At 44.5% G+C, this 22,033-nt stretch overlaps 2 protein-coding genes and 1 pseudogene across 5 annotated transcripts in view; 1 reads left to right on the forward strand and 2 right to left on the reverse strand.

Annotated features, from left to right (window-relative positions):
- ENTPD4 (ectonucleoside triphosphate diphosphohydrolase 4) overlaps window positions 1-6,001 on the reverse strand; it is a 48,274-nt gene extending 42,273 nt beyond the window's left edge. For all 4 annotated transcript variants that reach the window (XM_090290152.1, XM_090290151.1, XM_090290150.1 and 1 more), the window contains exon 1: window positions 5,818-6,001. The gene's annotated coding sequence lies outside the window, so the exon portion shown is untranslated. The remainder of the gene's footprint in view (window positions 1-5,817) is intronic.
- On the forward strand, window positions 1,204-2,592 carry LOC150000220 (RAC-alpha serine/threonine-protein kinase pseudogene; annotated as a pseudogene).
- A 15,770-nt stretch (window positions 6,002-21,771) lies between the features above and the next one.
- Window positions 21,772-22,033, reverse strand: LOC150000221 (pancreatic progenitor cell differentiation and proliferation factor-like). Its single transcript, XM_090289313.1, has 2 exons — window positions 21,901-22,033; window positions 21,772-21,863 (listed from the first exon to the last, which is right to left on the reverse strand). Exons 1-2 carry the CDS (start codon window positions 22,031-22,033, stop codon window positions 21,772-21,774), a joined length of 225 nt encoding a protein of 74 aa, XP_090145439.1.

A 22,033-nucleotide genomic window follows, 5' to 3' on the forward strand; every position in this document is an offset into this window, starting at 1 on the left:
GTAGACCCTCCATATCACCCTGCCCAGGCTCTGTAGCTTCAGCTTCACTGGAGAGGACACTCCAGCGTCATCACAAGATGTCGATTCAACACGGGAGGAGACAGACGCCGTGTCACTCCCGAGTCGGACTGCACAGCCATTCTCGGCTGTGCAGATACACTCTTAAGAAGCTACACCATCGTCTCTCGAGACGGACGGCTGCCGACGACGACGACGACTATGCAGTGATATGAAGGGCACCGAGGAGTAACAACGTTGACTCCAGATTCCAAGGAGTCTGCAGCCTGGTTACAGAGAAAATACTAATACCCAGGAAATAAGAGTATAACAGAAGGCAATGTGAAATTATTTGAATTGTAAGAGTTTAGAGAAGAGCACAACAAAGGCTGGTAAACAGAAACAGACTCCTTAAGATCAGAGGCCAATTTTGGATTGCGGAGAAGAGAAAATACATTTCAATAGATAAGATGCATTGTTAGAATGATCAAAGCCAGCTTAGCAAACCTTAGTTAATCTGGTGTTTGTCTTAAGACTTTTTGTTGAGATATGTGAGGATTTCAACAAAAATGATAAATAGATATTTTTGTAAGTTACAAAATTTGTGTTTAAAGACAGAGAAAATAAGACAGCTTACAAACTGCTCAAGTAATTACTTTTATTTAGGACAAAAGTACAGCTGAATGTTACCTAGCAGTTAACAATATGGTAATTTGATTTTAAAATGTAAACTCCTATTATATATGCAGCTAAGAATCTTGGCATCAAAGTTTAGGAAGGTAAAGTTTTGGTAATATTATATAAAAATGCCATGGTTTTTAAAGGCCTGAATTGTGTTAGACCTATCATCAGAGAACCATTTATTGCATTACGATTTCAGCTAATGCGGCCCTCCTTAGCGGAAGGTTCTTTAGTGGAGTAAAGTCCCATTCTCTCACTAACAGTCCTAAGAAAATAAGTGAAAACAATATATCAACTGCCAAGTGAAATGGTTCCTGTGGTGAAAAATGCATAATTCAATTAGACATTAGTGGCCCAGTGCTCACGCAGCAGACCTGGCCCAAGGGGATGTGGAGCGGCTGGCACTGGAGGTCGCGGCCCAACTAGGTCTGCGCTCACCGGGATGCGGCACCCGAGGCTGTGGGCACTGCTGGACTCTGAAGGCCCTACCGCGTATGAAAGGAGCGTGAGCAACGTCTGAGCATCATGAGCAATGTGGCTGTTGTCCAGGAGGGCTGGCTGCACAAATGAGAGTACATCAAAACCTGGCAGCCTTGCTACTTCCGGCTCAAGAATGATGGCACCTTTATTGGCCACAAGAGTGGCCGCAGGACATGGAGCAGTGCGAGTTGCCCTCGATGATTTCTCTGTGGTGCAGTGCCAGCTGATGAGGACAGAGTAGCCCCAGCCCAACACCTTCATCACCCGATGCCTGTGGTGGGCCACAGTCATCGAGCGTACCTTCCATGTGGAGACACCAGAGGAGCGGAAGGAGTTGACAACTGCCATCCAGATAGTGGCTGATGGGCTCAAGAGGCAGGAAGAGGAGAAGATGGACTTCTGATCAGGCTCACCCTGTGACAACTCAGGGACTGAGGAGATGGAGGTATCCCTCGCCAAGCCCAGGCACTGTGTGACCATGAATGAGTGTGAATACCTGAAGCTGCTGGACACGTTTGGGAAGGTGATCCTGGTGAAGGAGAAGGCCACAGGCCGCTACTATGCCATGAAGATCCTCAAGAAGGTGGTCATCGTGGCCAAAGATGAGGTGGCATACACGCTCACAGAGAACCGCGTCCTCCAGAACTCCTGGCACCCCTTCCTGATGGTTCTTAAGTACTTCTTCCAGACTCACAACCACCTCTGCTTTGTCATGGAGCACAACAATGGTAGCGAGCTCTTCTTTCACCTGTCCTGGGAGTGGGTGTTCCCTGAGGACCGCCCGCTTCTATGTCACGGAGATCGTGTTAGCCCTGGACTACCTGCACTCAAATAAGAATGTGGTCTAACATGATCTCAAGCTGGAGAATCTGATGCTGGACAAGGACAAGCACATCAGGATCACTGACTCCAGGCTGTGCAAGGAGGGCGTCAAGGTTGAGGCCACCATGAACCTTCTGCGGGACCCCTGAGGACCTGGCACCAGAGGTGCTGGAGGACAATGACTATGGCCAGGCTGTGGACTGGTAGGGGCTGGGTATAGTCACGTATGAGCTACTGTGCCGGCAGCTGCCCTTCTACAACCAGGACCACGAGAAGCTCTTCAAGTTCGTCCCAATGGAGGAGATCCGCTTCCCAAGTATGCTCAGCCCTGAGGTCGAGGCCCTGCTGTCCGGGAGGAGGCTCTGAGGACGCCAAGGAGATCATGCGGCACCACTTTTTCGCCAGCATTGTGTGGCAGGACACATGAGAAGAAGCTCAGTCCTCCCTTCAAGCCCCAGGTCATATCAGAGACAATACCAGGTATTTGATAGGGAATTCACCACCCAGATGATCAACATGCCACCCGACCAAGATGACAACATGGAGTGTGTGGACAGCGAGTGGAGGCCCCAGTTCCCCCAGTTCTCCTACTTGGCCAGTGGCACAGCCTGAGGAGGGCCAGTGGACATGCTAGTGGACACCACATGGGCAGCTACACACCTTGGTGCCGGCTCTGTGGGTCCCACGTGGATGATCTTCATTGAATGTTTTTCTTTCTGGATGTGTGTGCAGGCACACTGCTCCTCCAGCACAGATGGGAAGATTTCTGTGCTGTGAGCAGGGCTTCTGGCCGCTCAGAAGGAAAGTTGTTCTGTGGTTTTTCTTAACTTATTTCATCCAATTCTCCAGATGGTGCCTCGGCCTTTAGATGATGAGATTCATGTAGGAGACACTGAAAACTTCTGCAGCCATGTGCAATTGGGGTCTGGGCAGCCCCTGCCCACAGCCCCACAGTCCCTCTCACCAGCTGTCCCTGGCTGTCACCTATCCACGCCCAGCCCAGAGGCACCAGAAGCAACACAGTTGTGGTGTGCTGGCCTGGCCCCCTCCCCTGGGTTGGGGCACACAGCAGCCCCAGTGTGACAGGCAAGGACAGAGGCCCCACGATGGGCCTGGGCTGGGCTGGGGTTTGTCCCTTGAGACAGGAGCAGGTTGAAACCTGTTGCTACCTATTATGTTGTTCATGTGCATCTGGTGGGTGGAGGGGTGTTAATCTTAGAGGAGAAAGCCCCTCCCTCCCCCTCCCTTTCTTTCCCTTCAGGACATCACAGCAATGGCTTCCCCTGGTAGCACCCATCCTTTATAGAAGCTTCACTTTCCTGCTGTCTCCACCTGGTGCCCCCATGACTGCGTCCTCCCAGCCAGACACTGCTCTGCACCGTGGTGTTTATTTTTATATTGAACTTTAGTATTTTTACTATCATAATGAGACCTTCCCTCCAAATTCCTCAATAAAAATGGCTTTTCAACTTAAAAAAAAATTTAACAAACATTAGCAAATTCTCAAATCATATGCAAACAAAATCACAGACAAAAAAGACCCTGGAAGAGCTAGACCTGTGAGTAGGAAAAGGAGAGATGACATGATGGGTGTTTTAAAAAAGAACGATATAAGTATCAAAGGTTACAAGGGGACCTTGAAAAATAAAGATACCTACAAACGCTTAGGTAGAATTCTGTAAGAAATCACTGTCTTTGTGAGAGTGAGAGGCCAGGGTGAAGTAAAGGATACTCTGTGGCACACAGTTGTGGCAAAAATAAATCAAAACAATGATTCATTCTTTGTGTTAAGAAAAATGCATGTAGTTGCATTTATGATCAATATTTTAATATTTATTTTTAAATTAAAAAAAACTATTTTTCAACATCAAGTCCTAACCAAACATCTTCCTCTCACTATTCATTTGCAAAATTCTGATCCCCATTTTATGAGATCTTTTTCTGGCCTCACCTTTTCTGAGTCACCTGTGTAGTTTCCCAAATCTGCACCTCAGATGACTTTCCTCAAGTTCCAGTTCCACATCCTGAACTTACAGATGGCTGTCATTGCAAACTCATTTAGTTAAGTCTATAGTCACAATCTTTGACACAAGCAAATCCCACTGCCCAAGTTCTCCAGGTTCAAGAAGGGCATCACCACTGAATGGAGTCACATGGTTCTTCACTTTGATGATGTATGATATCATTCATCAGGTCCCATCAATTTGCCCTCAAAGAATCCACACATCTAACATGACCACAGAAGACATCACCAGACAGATCTCTAGGCAGGTCATGAACCACTTCTGCCTTCACCATGAACACCACCCTTCTGAAATAACCTTTTGTAAGACACTAGCTTCAACATATGACCAGCTCAAAAACTTTCTGGAGCCTGTGTGCTACCTGAAACCTCCATCCATCCACTGATCCCATCTTATTTCACCAACCTGTTCTCCCTGCAGCCCCAGATAACATCTTTCTGCTCTGTGAGGTGGGTCTCTTCTCTCCCACACATGCCAGTCTCATTCTTGTTTCAGGCCTTTACTAACATTACTTCCTTCTAATACGCCCTGCTGTCAACATCACAGTTCCTTCAAGGGATATGGCAATATTTTTTTTTGCAAAGTTTAATCTGTTATACTTTCTAATGTCTTCCCACTCTGAATCTTTGTTCATTTTTTAAAATGCTAAATAAATATGTAGAGAATATACATATAATATAAATATATGCAATCTCAGATGAATTCTCATTTTTGTGTCTTCCTTTGAGACTGCATATACAAGGGCCGAGATCATGCATTCCCAGTAGGGCTAGAAGAATGTAAACCACAAATTCAATAAGCAACAAAAACAGAAAACACAGAAATAAGGCAAACACAGAAATAAACTACTCATACACATTAGTATTCCATTTTATAATTCTGCTAATGTTTCAAACAAGTACTGACACAAAGACAAGATAATATCAAATATAAGATAACACAAAATACGATTCTTTTAAATCTCTCCAAGGCTGGAGAATTGGGTACTGTCATTACACAAGGCAAGACACAGTCAAGACTGCAAAGTGAAATTAAACAAGGGATTTGAGTCACTAATTCAGAATTCTTTAACAAGCTCTAGTTTATCTTTGAGCACAGTAGCTGCTGAATTGTAAAGCATCTCTTCTCTTTCCTAGTAGTGATAAACGTTCTCTGAAAATGCTCTGCACCGGTGTTCATCTAACTGCGTTTTGGGACATATTCTAGAGAAGAAGAGAACTGTTCCTTTAAAAGGTGTCCACGCCTTACTCAAATCTGAGAAACATTGCTCTCATCATGAATTCATCGCCCAAGTTAGTTCTGTTTCTTTTCCCAATGAGAAATCTAAAGCATGAAATTTAGTAAAAGCAGAGCAAAGCAAAAAGGATGCTGAACGTGTAAATTTTACGATAAGGAGCCAGGCGAGAACCCTTGGGTTTTCGGAGCAGCATCCCCTCTCCTTGGCCACGTACCTCCCCAGTGTGGGACGGATTCAATCACACTACATATCAGTGGGAAAAGCCAGCGTGGTCACCGCAGCCGGCGCGACAGCACGACCGCCAGGCTTCTCCTCTCAGGGACTGCGGGAGAGCACCTGCCGCCCAGGGTCACGGGCACTTACGGCCTGGGCGCCCGGATGTGGCCGCGCGGACGGGCGGCGGGGGCGGCAAGGGCGCAGGTTAGACAGGCGGCAGGAGCCAGGAGGCTCGTGGACAGAGGGCTCCCTCTGCGGCTCTTGACGCCCCGCCAAGCCCCACGGTCCAACAGTCTCCGCCCCAACCGGCCGCTTCGGCCGGCCGCTCTCCTAACGACGGCGCCAGGAGGGCCTCCTCACCTGTTCTGCAGCGCCTGATTGGGTAGCCGGGGCTTTCAGGGGCGGGGAGCCTTGAACCGAGCGCATCACGGCCACTACAGAGAGGCGGCGGCAACTGGAACCCCGCTTCCAGGAGGCGCCCCTCAGTATCTGGAGCTACACCGCCAGACAGCCTCTCCTGCGTTGTGTCACCACCTCGCGGGAGCGCGCACGCTGCGGGGCGGAGCCTGCGTGGAGGGCGGGCCTTCCCGGGCCGACGTCACGTGCAGTGCTGTTTGGCGTAAGCAGACGGCGCATCTGCGTGCAGTGAACGGCCGAAGTGAGATTGGTGTCACAGAAGTAGCCAGTACTGTGGCTTGGGTACTGCCGATCCTAGTCCGTCTGGTTGTCAGGGAGGCTCAATGTGCTTATGGCACGGTAGTTTATCTTTACTTTGTGCTCCTAAGAATTATGGGAAATATCACTTGAAAACCTAACAAGAACTAGGCATTTTTGCTCAACGCTTGACATTTTTACCCAACTCTTGACATTTTTACAATTTTGCCAGTAGCTATGCCTATTTTACAGATGGAGAAACTAAGAGGCAAACAGTGAATCTCTTGAAGTCTACATAATCAGTAAGAGCCAAAAGTTGCCCATCTCAGCGCTTATATTGGGGAAGACAGCCCCAATGTTATAGAATGGGGGTCTCCAAAAATCCCCAGAGCCTGTGGGTTGGAGGATGGGGAAAGGAAACAGCTTTCAGGATGCCTTCACATGCCTGTGGCTGGTGGCTAGTGTCTTTGATACACAAATGGCTTTGGTTCTTCCAAGGCCCCAAGAAGATGGGAGGGGTTTTGGACCATGGAATGGTACACAAAAAGCACACAGAGCCTGTGTAAGGTTCTGTGAATGGTCAGAACTGGTTACCATGCCCACTGTGTCACAGGATGCAGTCTGGGATTTAAAAATAAGTGGCAGACATTTTAGGGGAGAATACCACGTGGCTATGAAAGGAAAGGGGGATCTCCATGCAGCTTTGAAAGGGCAAAGAGAGAACCATGTGTGATCCAGTGCAACATGGCACATGTTTTCCTGAACTGTTATATGAAGGCTGATGACATCGTACCCCAGATCCTGAAGGAGACAGCTGGCAGATAAGGGATGGGGAACTTCTGGGCTTGTTTTTGGCTTCTAGCCTTTTGGGGAGCAAGGGAAGTGCTTGGTCCTGTGGGAGAGCAAGACTCTGAGCTGAAGTGCTCACTGTCCTCCCCAGGTTGGAATATTGTAAATAATGATCTGTTTTCTCAACACTAGTTGTTGGGTTTTACACCAGGGCGCCATGTGAAAGAACCCCCTTTCGCTCCGTAACACCAAGATACACAGTGGTTGTGAGAACTAGTGAGATGAACAGCACCTTACTAGTTCTGGAGATTGACTCCATGACCTGATCCTTAGTTCAAGGCCCCTCTCTCTAGCTTGACAAAAAACTGCCTTGAAGTCACAGAATTGGAAGAGACCTTGAGAATCATCATGGTTTTTATCCTTTTTTCCCTCGTTTGTTACAGGTGTATAAACTACTTTCCAGAAAAAAGAGGTGATCAGTCACTAAATACTTTTTTTTAATGAAAACCCTAGAAAGGTCTACTCTGTTACGTTTATTATTATTATTGATTTGAGAGAGAGAGAGAGAGAGAGAGAGAGAGATGGAAACACCGATTGGTTGCCTCCCGTACATGACCCCACTGCCTGCAACTTAGGTATGTGCCTTAAATGGAAGTCAAACCCGCAACCTTTTGGTATACAGAGGATGTTCCAACCAATTAAGCCACATGGCCAAGTTACTCCTTTGCTTTTGTCAAGTAAAACAAGCTTGGTCAGAACTAGTAGCTACACGTTTTAAGCAGAATGCTTCCTGGTGCAGCACCACATTGGGTCATCTCTTCCTTGTGGAAATGTTTCAGCCCTGGATTCAGATATTCTTCATGGAAGAAGGCTAGCAGTGACTAGGAGCCTTGTGCTTTAGAACTAAATACCATCTTTCTCCTATTGCTCCACATCACAATCATAAAATCACAGAATATCCCAGCACAAGGAACTGCAGGAACGTTTAGTCCAAACCATCTCCTTTCACTGTGAAGGAACCTGGAACCCAAAGAGGCTGAGCAAGTTGCTCAGATCCCCTGGAGGCAGAGAGGAAGCAGAACCAATGGCTCTGACTCCTACCTGAGGGCCATTCTAAGGCAATCTGTTGCTCTTTTTAAAAAATGACCAGTTTGGAGACTTACACATTAGAAACCTCTGTTATGTGTACCTAAGACTAGCTCTGAGAAGCTGAAGTAATTGGCCACTGACATGCTCTCTCAAAAGGATGTGCCCTTCAAAGCCCTTACCATTTAACATACTGGTTTAGATTATGACAGTTTCTCTGAAGGAGGCCCCCACTAAAATGCCAGACTAGCATTATTACCCCATCAGGATTTCCTGATAATGCATACGTAATAAGTATTTGATAAGAGCTAGGAAAGGAAAGTATAAAGAAGTATGAAAACATGTAACATGTAACAGTTTCCTAGGTCTGCTGTAACAAATTACCCTGAACTGGGTGGCTTTAAATGACAGAAATTTATTCCTTCACAGTTCTGGATGCTAGAAGTCTGAAATCAAGGTGTGGGTGGGGTCATGCTTCTTTGAAGACTCCAGGGGAGGATCCTTTCTTAGTTTCTGGTAGTTGCTGGCAATCTTTTGCATTTCTCAGTTTGTAGATACATCACTCTAATCTCTGCCTCTGTTGACACATGATGTTCTCCTGTGTGTCTCTGTGTCTAGATTTCCCTCTTCTTATAAGGACATCAGTTATATTGAATGTAGGCACACTATAATCCAGTATGATCTCTTATTAATGTAATTACATCTTCAAAGACCCTTTTTCCAAATAAGGTCACATTCACAGGTTCTGGGTGGACATGAACTTTACAGGGATATTATTCAACCCAGTACATGAGAGGACCAACTCAATCAGGGATGGCTTCTTTGAAGAGGTGATGTTTGTAGTTACTCCTGCTAGATGAATAAAAATTAACTTGAAATAGGTTGAAGTCTGGGCCTATATGAAGGAGTACTGCTTCAGGTGGTAGAAACAGCAGAGGCTCAGAAGGAAAGGAATACAACTGTTAGGGTGATCCATCAACTTATTCTCATTTATTAACAAGGGAAACAAAAAACTAAACTAATAGGAGATACCACTTACTGATCACTTAATGCTAGAGACAGTTCTAAGAGCATTAGAAAACATTTCAAACAGAACGATATGGAAATACATCAAAATTCATGGAATGCAGATAAAGCAGTACTTACCAAGAAACTTATAGCTTTCAGAGCATATTTTAGTAAAGAAAAAAATTAGAAATCAATGATCTACATTTCTATCTTAAGAAGTTAGGATAAGAAAAGGAAATTAAACCTGCAATGAATAGAAGGAAGGAAAATAATTTAAAAAAATAAGTTAGACAAGATTAACAAGCCACAAGTTATTTCTTTGAAAATATTAATAAAATAGATAAACTCCTAGTGAGATTGATCAGGATAAAACACAATGAATATCAAGAATAAAAGAGAAACATCATTACCAATCCTACAAAAATCAAAACAATAATAAGAAAACATTATGAACAACTTTATGCTGATAATTTCAATAATTTAGATGAAATGGGAAGATTTTTTGAAAAACATAATAGCCCAAAGTTGACATAAGAAGAAATGGAACATCTGAGTAGGTCTGTGTTTTTTAAAGTTCCCCTCAACCCTTGAATTCCAGGCCCAGATGGTTTCACTAGTAAATTTTATTAACCATGTAAGAAAGAAATCATACCAATCTTAGATAAATTATTTTAGAGAAATAGAGAGGGGGATGCTTTCTAACTCATAATATAAGGCCAGAATAATCCTGACACCAAGAAATAAAAAAGAAATAAAATTACACATTTATATCCTTTAGAAGCATAGTTATAAAAATTCTAACAAAATATTGGCAAATCAAATCCAGCAATATCTAGAAAGAGTAAGATAGCTTAACCAAGTGTGATTTTCCCAAGAAATGCAAGGTTGCTTCAACTTTTAAAAATCAGAATAAAGAAGATAATTCATGTAATTCATATGCTCTTAATCAATGTAGAAAAAATGTTTTACAAAATTCAACACTCATTCATGATTTAAACAAACAAAACAAAAAACAAAAAAGCTCTCATCAATTATATAGGGAGTGACCTTCATTCAGTTGGATGGGAGTGTTAACAAAAGAGTGAGATTGAAGTACCTCATTACATGGTTGTTATTTTTAAAGTATTAAGTGAAAGTTTGGGGAAAAAGGTGACATCTGGACTGCAGAAGTCATCCTGTAACCGTGAGGCAATGGTAATGCAGATGAGAAGCTGATAGTAAATATAATGAAATAGGAAGATAGAGTTACTTATGTCTACCACGGTACTGAGCTAATGCCAGCCACTGGATCTACCTCTTGACTTTTTATTATGAGAGGCAAATAAAGCCTTTATTTGTTTAAATTACTTTTGGCTGGATATTCCAGTACTGCTGTTAGGTCTTTAAAAATATTTGTTGACTAGTTGATTGAAAATTAGAAGGGACCTTGAGAGGGCACACTTCCCAGCTGTCTCTCTTTGGTTAGCTTAGGCTACATTTACATTTTATAGATGAGACAGCTGAGGTCTGAGAAGCAATGTGATTTGCTCAAACAAATAAAACTGGAACAGAGACAGGATGACTGAATGTGAAGAACACCAAACCCAGAGGGGGAAGTGGATCCTAGTCCCTGTTCCATAACTGATTGACTGTGTAAGCTTAGAAAATTTAGTTTACCTCATATAATTTTTAAAAGGGAATGGGGAGCCCAAAAAACCCAAAGTGCTCTTCTGTGGCTAGGTTGACCTCTAAGGTCCTTTGGAGGTCTAAAATTGTTACTGAGCAAAGTGCAACTTGTCCACATGGTACCACAGTGTAAGACCCGGCAATTAATGTTGAGAAAAACAGGTCGTTATTTACAATACAGTATTCCAACGTTGTCAGGGGCTGAGAGCACTTTAGCTTGGAACCCTGTTCTACCCTGACACCCAGCACTTCCCTTGCTCCCCAAAAGGCTATAAGCCAAAACCAAACCCAATAGTTCCCTATTCCTTACCTGTCAGTGTTTGGTCTGAGACCACTGAATAGTGAGGAGGGCTCTGTTCTGATGGCAAAGAAAAATTTCTGCAGAGCCAATGGGAGGTTTTGCATGCTTTATAGGAATGAAGGGAGTGTGTGTAGCCAGCACTTTCTTCTGCACCAATAAAGCATGCAAAACCTCCCATCGGCTCTGCAGAAGTTTTTCTTCACCAATGGACCAGAGCCCTCCTCTCTATTCGGGGATCTCGGACCCCAACAGTCAACTCTTTCCTTTAGGATCTGGGGTACATTGCCTTTAGCCTCCATATAATAGTCCAGGAAAGAATGTGCTATGTTACACTGGATCATGGTAAAGTCCAGGAAAGATACAAGTCCTAGGAGAGTGTCCTCTCTACATGTCCAGAGTTCCAACAGTCCAGACAAAGTCTGGGTTTGCAAGGTGGAGTCCTTAGTGGCTTCAGAATCAGCTGGAGCAGGCACGATCAAAGCAGCAGCATGCCTGCTTTCTTACTGGCCCAGGCCACATGGCCGAATCCTGACTACAAACTGCATGACTACTTCTCACATTGCTGCTACAATGTGCTGATCCATCATGCCCCTCTAACATGCCCCTTTCATCATGCTTCTCCTCATGGCGGCTGGTGCCCTTCTACATCCTGTCAAACCACATGGCCCTTCTTTCACACCAGTCCTTATGGCTGATGGTGGGGCCCTTCCTTATTGCTCTCCCCTTCAGGAAGGGCTCAGCTATCTTTTTGTCATTGATATGCAAAGTATCTTAAACAGTATCATCCTTCATTTTACCCTAGCTACCAGCCTACCATAGATATGCAAAGTACCTTAAAAGCTGTACTATCTCCTTCCCCCATCTTCAAAACCACAGGTTGTGGGGACTTTGGGGACCCCTTGCTCTGTTAGAAATCATGATATCTAAGAGACAAAAGAGGAGACTAGGAATGGTGCTTCCCATTCACCTTCATTCTTCCCCTTTCCCTCCCCTTCCTCTTCCTTCTTCTCCCCTTATAAAACTAAACATAAGATAGAAGAGCCCTTTCTTTCTTTCTCTTTCTTCCTTCCTTCCTTCTTTCTTTCTTTCTTCTTTCTTTCTCTCAAGTCTAGGTTCCTTTAAAATGTGCATGTAGAAGATGGAGGCCTAGACTGACATGCTCTATCTCCCTCCACAACTAAGAAGGAATACAACTACCGCAAAACCAGAAATAACCAGAAGTTCCAGAAAATAAATGGAAGTCCAACGTATGAAGTTATAAAGAAGTGGTGCTTGTCCGGATGGGTAGGAGGAGGAGGAGCGAAGCTGGGGCAGAGAGGTCAAGCTGTACTGGCAGCAGCAGCAGTGGTGACAGCAGCAGGGCGGTGGTAAGCACAGACACCCGTATTTAAGGGGAGGCGAGAAGCCCCTGGGGAACACCCCCAGCTGCAGACCAGACCCATCACCTTGTGACTCCAACGCCGGAGATGGCAGACCCCCATTGCCTTAGACTGTGAGGCCCAGAGGGAGTGGGGATGGAGGAAGAAGCTCCCAGTCTCTCAGCAGAGAGTGAATGGCAGAAATACATCTTGGACCCCCACCCCCAAACAAAATGCCACAGGAGGTGAGAAGGGTCACCCAGTTGTGACGAGTGCATGGGGCTCCACCCCCCATAGTGTAGGAGGTGTGACAGCCCCACCCAGGAAGCAAAGGTAAACACAAAACAGTCAGGATGGCACAGATCAAGATAGAGATCCTGGTGACACAGCTGATCAGCCAGCAAATATCTAATCTAACAAAGCAGCAGATAGGAAATCTTTCTGAGGCACAGTCCAGAGCTTTAGTTATAAAAATGCTTACAAACCTAACAGCAGATATTAAACAAGATGGGGAAGGAATGAAGGCTAGTCCTGCTGAAATGAACAAAAACACATACAAAACTAGTGGTGAGGGCAAGAAAACCAGGGATCAAATCAACAAATCAGAACATAGGGAAGGAACAAACAGTCAACCAGTACAGAAAGAGAAAATGAAAAGTGAGGAAAATGAGGAGGCTCAGAAACCTATCAGACAGCTATAAGCAGGCCAACATCCAAATCATAGGGTTTCCAGAAGGTGAAGAAGAAGAACTAGAAATTGAAAAATTATGCAAAAAAATAATGAAGCAGAACTTTCCTAACTTGGGGAAGGAAATAGACTTACAGATCCAGGAAGCATAGAGTTCCAAAAAAAACTGGATCCAGGGAAAACCACACCAAGACACATTATAATCAAAATGTCAAAAGTTAAGGATAAAGAGAGAATCTTAAAAGCAGCAAGAGAGAAGAAGAGAATTATGTACAAAGGGGTCCCAATAAGATTATCAGCTGATTTCTCAAAAGAAACTCTGCAGGCAAGAACGGACTGGCAAGAAATATTCAAAGTAATGAAAAGCAAAAACCTACAGCCATGATTACTCTATCCAGCGAAGCTGTCATTCAGAATATAAGGGCAGAGAAAGTGCTTCCAGGACAAAGTAAAACCGAAGGAGTTCATCAGACCCAAACCACTGTTATATGAAATGTTAAAGGGACTTGTTTAGCAGAAAGAGGATCAAAACTATGAACATTAAAATGAAAACTGTATCACAACAACCAACAACAGAAGCTAGGGAATTGAAACAAAGACAAACTAAGTAGGCAACAAGAGTGGGAAAAAAATTGTAAGTATGGGGAACATTATTAGGGGAGGTCAGCAGAAAGGGGGAAGGGGGGAAAGGGAGGGAGATGGTACAGGAATTAAGAAGCATAGTAGGAGGGAGTGGAGTAGACAGGAAGATGTTGAGAAGAACTATATGCACAACCAATGGGCATGGACTAAGGAGGGGGCAACTGGAGGGAGGGGGCTCACTGTGTGGAGGGGAATAAAGGGAAAAGAAATTGGGACAATTGTAACAGCATAATCAATAAAGCATATTTTAAAAAAATGTGCATGTGGGAACTTGGATGAATGGATTAGGGCAGATGAATAACCATCAGTGTTTAACACCCAGACAGGATTTCTTCAAAATTATTTTTCTAAAAAACCCCTCCAAAGTGTCAAGTGCTAGGAATTATGCTGACTTTGCTTTCCAAGTGTTCTAACCATCATTCCAGGGAGCCTAAATGGCTATACTGTCCCTCTTGGCAGTATGTGGGTGCTGGGAGGAGGTAACTGGGAGGTGCTAGATGTCACAAAAACAAAGGAATCAAGTGGCCCTTGGAAATAATGAGTCCTGTTGTCCTCCTGTGGTCCTGTCTGACTTCCAACGCATTTATGCATGGACTAGTTTTTGAGTGACTTAGCTAATAATCATATATATTTCTACAGCATTTGTCTTCAAGGGGATCATAGCTCTTTTCAGACATGATGTTATTTGTGAGCCCAATATTCTTTATTTTTATTTTTATTGTTTTTCTGTTACAATTGTCTCACTTTTTCCCTCATTGCTACTCCCCACCCAGCCCACCCTCTCTCCCACAGTCAATCCGCACCCCGTTGTCCATATTCATGGGTTATTTATATTAGTTCCTTTACTAAACCCTTCCCCTATTTACCCCGTTCCCTCCCTCCCCGCTCCCCCATGATGACTGTTAATCTGTTCCTTGTTCAATTTTGTTCATTTGTTTGTGTTGTTCATTAGTCTCCTGTATCAGGTGCTATCATATGGTATTTTTCTTTCATTGCCTGGCTTATTTCACTAAGCATAATTCTCTCTAGTTCCATCCATGTTGTCGCAAATGGCAGAAGTTCCTTCTTTCTTTCTGCTGCTATAGTATTCCATTGTGTAAATTTACCACAGTTTTTAATCCACTCATCTACAGATGGGCACTTAGGCTGTTTCCAGAACTTGGTTATTGTAAACAGCGCTGCTATGAACATAGGGGTGCATAGATTTTTTTGAATTGGTGTTTCAGGTTTCTTTGGGTATAATCCTAGCAATGGAATCACTGGTTCAAAAGGCAGGTTCATTTTTAGTTTTTTGAGGAAATTCCATACTGTTTTCCATAGTGGCCACATCAGTCTGCATTCCCACCAATGGTGCACTAGGGTTCCCATTTCTCCACATCCTCACCCACATCTGTTGTTTGTTGAGCCCAGTATTCTTAAGACAGGGAACAGGCTGAGAGATTTCTTATTTTATGGTGCTTTGTTATGGAGAGCAAGCATTTGAGATGCAGAAAGAACAAGTAACTTGTTAAAAGCAACACGGGTTTTATTCAACCCCTAAATTCTGACCAACTGTACCCTAAAGGGGTCACATGGAATATGAATCATTAAACACACACACCCTTCTGGTTTCAGTAACAGCACCTTAAATTTTCAAAAGAATATGCCCATCTTACACTCAATCCATTTGGATCACAAAGCATGCCCCTGGCCTGGCTAAGCAGAGTAATTTCATCCCTTGCATGCTGAGATTGTCACATGAATCATGCTTCTCTGATCAGATGTAAGCCACATTTTTAAATAGCATCTTCATCTGCAAAAAAGATATTTTGGTTTTCATACAGTATTTGTTTCATTTCTCAAATCATTCAGACATGGGCAGGAAGCAGTAGGTTATTGATTGGACCCCTTGAATTTCGATGCTTCCGTGTTCCTTCCTCACCTCCGCTAACATACAATGCTTCTTCTCAGCATCCTTCACCTCTAGGTTAGAGTTGAAATTCCTAGCAAATCAATGTGAGAATTGGTGGGGTGATTGGATGTCATTGATGAGTTGGCCTCATACTTACCTATTTAGTGTGGCACCCCAAGGCCATGACTGAGATCCCTCTGTTACAGAATGGGGGTCTCCAAAAATCCCCAGAGCCTGTGGGTTGGGGGATGGGGAAAGGAAACAGCTTTCAGGATGCCTTCACATGCCTGTGGCTAGTGGCTAGTCTTTGTTACGCAAATGACTTTGATACTTCCAAGGCCCCAAGAAAATGGGAGGGGTTTTGGACCATGGAATGATACAGAAAGAGCACACAGCCTGTGTAAGGTTCCGTGAATGGTCAGAATTGGTTACCATGCCCATTGCATCACAGGTCGCAGTCAGGGATTTAAAAATAAGCAGTAGACATCTCTAGGAGACAACACCATGCGGCTTTGAAAGGAAAGGGAGAACTCCATGCAGTTTACAAGGAGGCTGGGAACTCCACCCGGTTCTGCATTAAGAGCTGGAGGGCACCACAGCATAGGAAAAACCTCCCCAATCAGGATTGAATAATTGGGAGCTACCAGTAAAGCTAAACTGTGTCTGGGAAGTAGGAAAACTGTATCTGACTTTTCTAAAACTAGCCTGGTTTGGTAGGGGGAGGCAGAACTATGTGTTTGCGGGTGTTTTAAAGGAAATAAGACTTAATGGCAGAAATCCACAAATAATCTAAATCTATATAACCATTAAAATAAACAATTCTTTTTCTTTTCACCAAACTCTGGTATTGAGAGTCATGCTTCTGGCGGCGGGCAGTCAGGCCCCTAATAACTGAACAGCCTATGGGTCCTGTTTCAATCGGAGCAGCCCGTGGGTTCTACTACACCTCCAGTTTTTTAATCTCATGTCCTAATCTTAGGTAAGATAGACAAAAAACCAAGGCAAGGAGGAGGAGGGGTCCATGTCCACCCCACGGACTCAGCAGTCCTTGAAATTCTATGTCTCTTTTCCTTGGTCTGGGAAAGAAAGGCTTTGAAACTGTACTTCTATCCCAAGGCCTGAAAGGCCTGAAAGGGCCCATAGTGCCGAAAGGAAGAAGCCCATTAACACGTTGGATATTCACCCCCACCAAAGCAGCACCACCTTGACCTGTCAATCAATATGTAATTTCTTCACCCTCCCCCATCCTCCCAAATATATAAATCCTCAGAACAAAAGGTCTCTCTCTTGCTCTTGCCACCCTGCCCTTGCCACCCTTGCTCTTGCCTTCCTCTCCCACCTCAGCAAAGCCCCTTCTCTTCCCTGAGAACATATCACCAATAAACCCTGCTTCCTTGCACAATAATAGACTTTCTGATCTGTAATTCTTTATGGTGTTGGCAAGAAGAATCGGGTTTCTGGAAGTTTCTCCTGTAACACTAACATTTGTTCATATATCCCCTGTGTTCTACTTGCATTACTACTTGCTCCCAGATCTTTTCTTATTTTATTTTTTTCAGTGAAAATAGCTTTTATTTTTTAACTGTAAATTATATTTTATTGTTTATACTATTAAAGTTGTCCCAATTTTCCCCCTTGTTCCTTATTTTGATGCCTTTGTGTCTTTACACATGTTTCCTGTTGTTACAGAGGGAACCTGGCTACAGGTTCCATTAGTCCCATCTGGAGTCGCCAAAACTGTTACAGAGTAAAAGGGGGTTCTTTCACATGGCGCCTTGGTGTAAAACCCAACAACTAGTGTTGAGGAAAACAGGTCTTTATTTACAATATTCCAACGTGGGGAGGACAGTGAGCACTTCAGCTCAGAGCCCTGTTCTGCCACAGGACCTAGCACTTTCCTTGCTCCCCAAAAAGCTAGAAGCCAAAACATGCCCAGAAGTTCCCCATCCCTCATCTGTCAGCTGTCTCCTTCAGGATCTGGGGTACGATGTCATCAGCCTCCATCTAACAGTCCAGGAAAACATGTGCCGTGTTGCACTGGATCCCGCATGGTTTTCCCTTTGCCCTTTTAAAGTCGCATGGTATTCTCCTTTCTCAAAACTGTATAGAGAACTTGGCTAAAATGTCTGCCGCCTATTTTTAAACGCCCGACTGCATCCTCTGACACAGTGGGCATGGTAACCAGTTCTGACCATTCACAGAACCCTGCGTAGGCCTTGTATGCTCTCTGCACCATTCCATGGTCCAAAACCCCTCCCATCTTCCTGGGGCCTTGGAAGAGCCAAAGCCATTTGTGTAACAAAGACACTAGCCACTAGCCGCAGGCATGTGAAGGCATCCTGAAAGCTGCTTCCTTCTCCTCATCCCCCAGCCGCAAGCTCTGGGGTTTTTTGGAAACTCCCATTCTGTAACACTATGACTGAAATATTTTCCTCTTTCTTAATATCCTAAAAAAAAAAGTTTGACTCACCCTTCAATTTGCCCCTATGCAGCTATGTTATGGTCAAGCTATCCCTCCCCTCCCTAGGGAAAGAGTCTCTCAGTGGCATTGTTTGGTTTAACTTTTGTGGGTCTTTGCTGCTGTCTCATTCCCCCCATGTATTGCTTGCCTGGAGCAAACTTGAGTTCCATTCAACAAACACACCCTGTGTACCCAGGACTTGTTCCTCCCAGACCCCGTAGAACTAGGAAGACTCTAGCTCCTTTGCTTTCCACAGGCAGAAATAGGTGTTACCCCATCCTGCTGCAATGTTCCTCTGCCCTATTTCCAAATTCATTCTTGTTTGAAATCCACGCTGTATTTTCTAGACTAGGTGCTCAGTAATGTCTACTTGAACTGAATTGAATAGGTTATCTTGTTCAAGTAAGGCTAACAGCTTCATCTTTCGGAACTGTTGGAATTCATATTTTCTTGCCCAAGTTTTTATTTCTCTTAGCTTTGAATAATACTCAGCTGCATACATGTCTGTCTCCCATCACCTCTCCCACTGGACTGTAATCTCTTTGAAGATAGGGACTGTGTCTTCTACTTCATACCCTCCAGAATGCTTAGTGTGAGGTAGAAGCTCACCATTCTAAACAAAAACTACCCAAAGTCTGCTACAAGGCAGCTCACCTTCCTCCCCCCAGCTCCTAGCTGCCTTAGACTCAGGTGGCTATCAGGAGATGGCAACTGTCCAACCACCAACCTGCTGGCTGTACAAGGGGGCAACTTAGCCTATCCTGTACTGCTTACCTATTCCAAGTCTCAGAATCTCTTTAAAAAAACTCGCTCTGCCCTGATCCTGGCTGCTGGTGTCTGACTCCAAGACCTCAGCCCACCATGTTGCATACTCAATAAACCATCTTGTTCAACATTTGGCTGCTGGCCTTCTCTACCTCCGCTGCTCCCCGAAACCTAACACTTAGTACAGAGCTGGTACATAGGAGGTGCTCAAAACATGTTTGCTAAGTGACAGGTGAATGAATGAATGAGTGAGTGAGTGAATGCTATTATTTTCCTTCTTGATCAGAGGAGACATTTATGAAGTTAGATAGTATTTGGCAAGAGAGGCCACTTCTCTGCTTACCACCCTTCAAAGTCACTGAAGAGCGGGGTTGGAAGGGGAAAGAAAGCCGGGATGATCCAGAAATGAGCTCCATCTTTCCTCACAGTGTTCTGATTCTTCTTGCCTAATGTGCCAGCAGAAAACTCCTTAAGCTTGGAGGCTTGGGTGAAGCATTTTCCACTTAGATGATGCAGATTGAGCCCTACTTTTACATTTTCTCACCATTTTTCAGTTGGAATTGGGGGAAAGGAGTCCAATGTAAATTTTCAACCCAACACCTTTCTGCTGCTGCTTTGACCCAAACTCTTTACACCCATTCCTGCTTCACTTTTTTTTCTGTAGCACATATCATTATCTCTTTATTTGGTTACTTTACTGTTAGTGTCCCTCTATCAGTAAGAAGGCAGAAAGCATACAGGTTATTTGAACAGGAAAAATTTCATATAAAGAATTGTTAATTTAATACTAAAAATTTTAATATAAAGAATTTAATATAAAGTAGAAGGTGGTTAACTATGAAAAGAGGTTTAAAAAAAAGAAAGGAGGTTTCACAAAGAAGTCTGGAAGAAGCAGTGTAGAGAAGCAGCTACTACAACTAGACTGGGCAAGAGTGGACAGTGTGAGAAATAAAGCTCACAATGAAAACACCGGGACACAGGACATTTGTTTATTCACGGATTTGCAAGTCCGGGGCGCAACCTAACAAAGGGCGCGTGCCAGGGCTTAAAGCACTGTCGCTTTTATCCTAACGCGAAACCCCCGTTTCCTCCCCCTCCCCTTCCTCTCCGTTTTTCCCTACTGGATACTCTGGGGTTACAATCTAATGTGATTGACTAAGGATCCTTATCTCGCTGACCATGCATAGTTCCCAGGTGATAAATCTTCCATAATGGGTGCCCCCCACATTCAGTTAACTCTGACTTTATGTCTCCAGCCTCATTTCCTCTTGAAAGTTTTCTTAACTTGCTTACCATATTTTCCCAGGCTATAAATATTATGTCCTTTACACTCTGGGTTAACTCTGACTGTTTCTCAGGTGATAAGTATTCCTTAACTCTGACCATCTGTGTCTCTTGCCCCTCTTGAAAGTTTTCTTAGCCTGCTTACCACATTTCTCTTTCGCTGCTAATCATTTCTTATCGGTTTGAGTGTCACTTTTCTTTGTCCCTCACAACAGGAAGGAACGAAGGTCCCAGGGAACATCCCCCAGCCCCCTTCTGTCCTCATCCCAGGAGGGGATGGCTATCTAGGACTAGCTATATAATATGTAGACTTAGTGCAAAAGGAAAATGAAAGCTTCCTTGTTAGAAAATTATTAAGAATTTTAAGTGTGGCAGCAGAACCTGAAACCAAACACAGGGCTGGACGTCAGCCCCCTGTGACAGACACAGAGCTCCGTGCAGCTTTGCCTGCGGCTACTGCGGCAATGCACAGCCTGCTGCCGGCAGAGGGATTTGCCGGAGGGCTCAGGTGTGGAAGCCTCTGCTGGGTTGAGAGCATGGCCTGGCCTGGGCTGCCTGGCAGGCAGAAATGGCCAGTGTGGTGGAGAGTGTGGCTTCAGGGCAGGGAAAGAGCCTTGATAGTTGACCGTGTTACAGAAACCCGAGATTTATACTCTTTCCCAGTTTGTTGTTACAAAGATACATTTTTGAAGTTAGATGATAAAACATTTTACTTAGTCATGTGTTCACATCTGAAACATCTCTAAACAAATGCAAGTACTTTCCCCCCAGGCCTACACACGTTTGTGGCAATCCTGAGAGAAAACAGAAGAAAAAGGCTCCTAGAAATGGTGGCATGAGAGAGGACCGAGCAAGCAAGGAAAACAGTTAGTGGTGAAGAGGAGGAAAGCCTTCTTATTAAAAAAAAATTGTAGTAAAATACACACAACATAAAATTCACCATCTAACCCTTTTGAAGTGTACAGTTCAGTAGTGTTAAGTATGCTCACATCGTTTTGCAACCACGCTCGAAAACTTCTTTATCTTGCAGAACTAAAACTCTGCCCCCATGAAACAACTCCGCATTCCCCCTCCCCCCACCCCCCATCAACCACCAACCAACTTTCTGTTTCTGTGAATTTGACTCCTCTATGTACCTCACAGAAGCAGAATGACACAGTGGTCATCTTTTGTGACTAACTTATTTCACTCAGCATCATGTCCTCAAGGTTCATCCAAGGGGTGGCCTGTGTTAGCATTTCCTTCCTTTTTAACACCATGTTCTGTTTACCCCTTCATTTGTTGATTTTCACTATTTTCAGTTTTTTTGGTATTGTAAATAATGCCACAATGAACATGCGTATACAAACATCTTTTTGAGACCCTGCTTTCAGTTTGTTTGTTTTTTCTGTTGGCTGCTCCTGGTTTATTTTCCACTGGGGGCAAGGCACGTGGTCACAGGGGTCGGGAAGGCTTGCATGTGGCTTGGGTAGTAAAGAGGGGGGCTTTCTCAACCTCCTTTTTGGTGTTACGCTGTTTTTGATATAAAAGAACCCACTGCTTCTGCTTGCTGCAGCCTGCCTAGTCTATGGGGTGGGTGAGGAGGGGGAAGGGGGAAGGGGGTAGGAAGGGGCTCCAAAGAGCCCAGCACCTCTGGAAGTCTGGTGGTTGGTGGTGGCCACTCAGGACACGGCCCGGCATTGATGCTGCCAGGCTGGCCGCCAGGAGCCGGGTCACCTGTGATCACGCTGCTGGAGGCCTGGGCGGACTTTGGGTATTCGGGGAATTCCAGCACGGTGGCCATGAATGAGAGAGTGGACTTCCTGAAAAAGAAGCTTGCCCACAAGTGACCTGGGTCAGCCTTGGAGAGACCAGGGTGGTGGGGGAGGACTTCCCCAGGGTACTCCGCACTTCCGCAGGAGCTATTACTGGAAGTGGAGCCCAAGCGGCGCCGGTAGTAGTTGTGGGTGGCCACAAGGGAGCCGCTGGAGGGGATGGCTGCCAT

This window comes from Furipterus horrens, unplaced genomic scaffold (genome assembly GCF_987537825.1).
Source record: "Furipterus horrens unplaced genomic scaffold, mFurHor1.1.pri manual_scaffold_10, whole genome shotgun sequence".
Lineage (NCBI taxonomy): Eukaryota > Metazoa > Chordata > Mammalia > Chiroptera > Furipteridae > Furipterus > Furipterus horrens.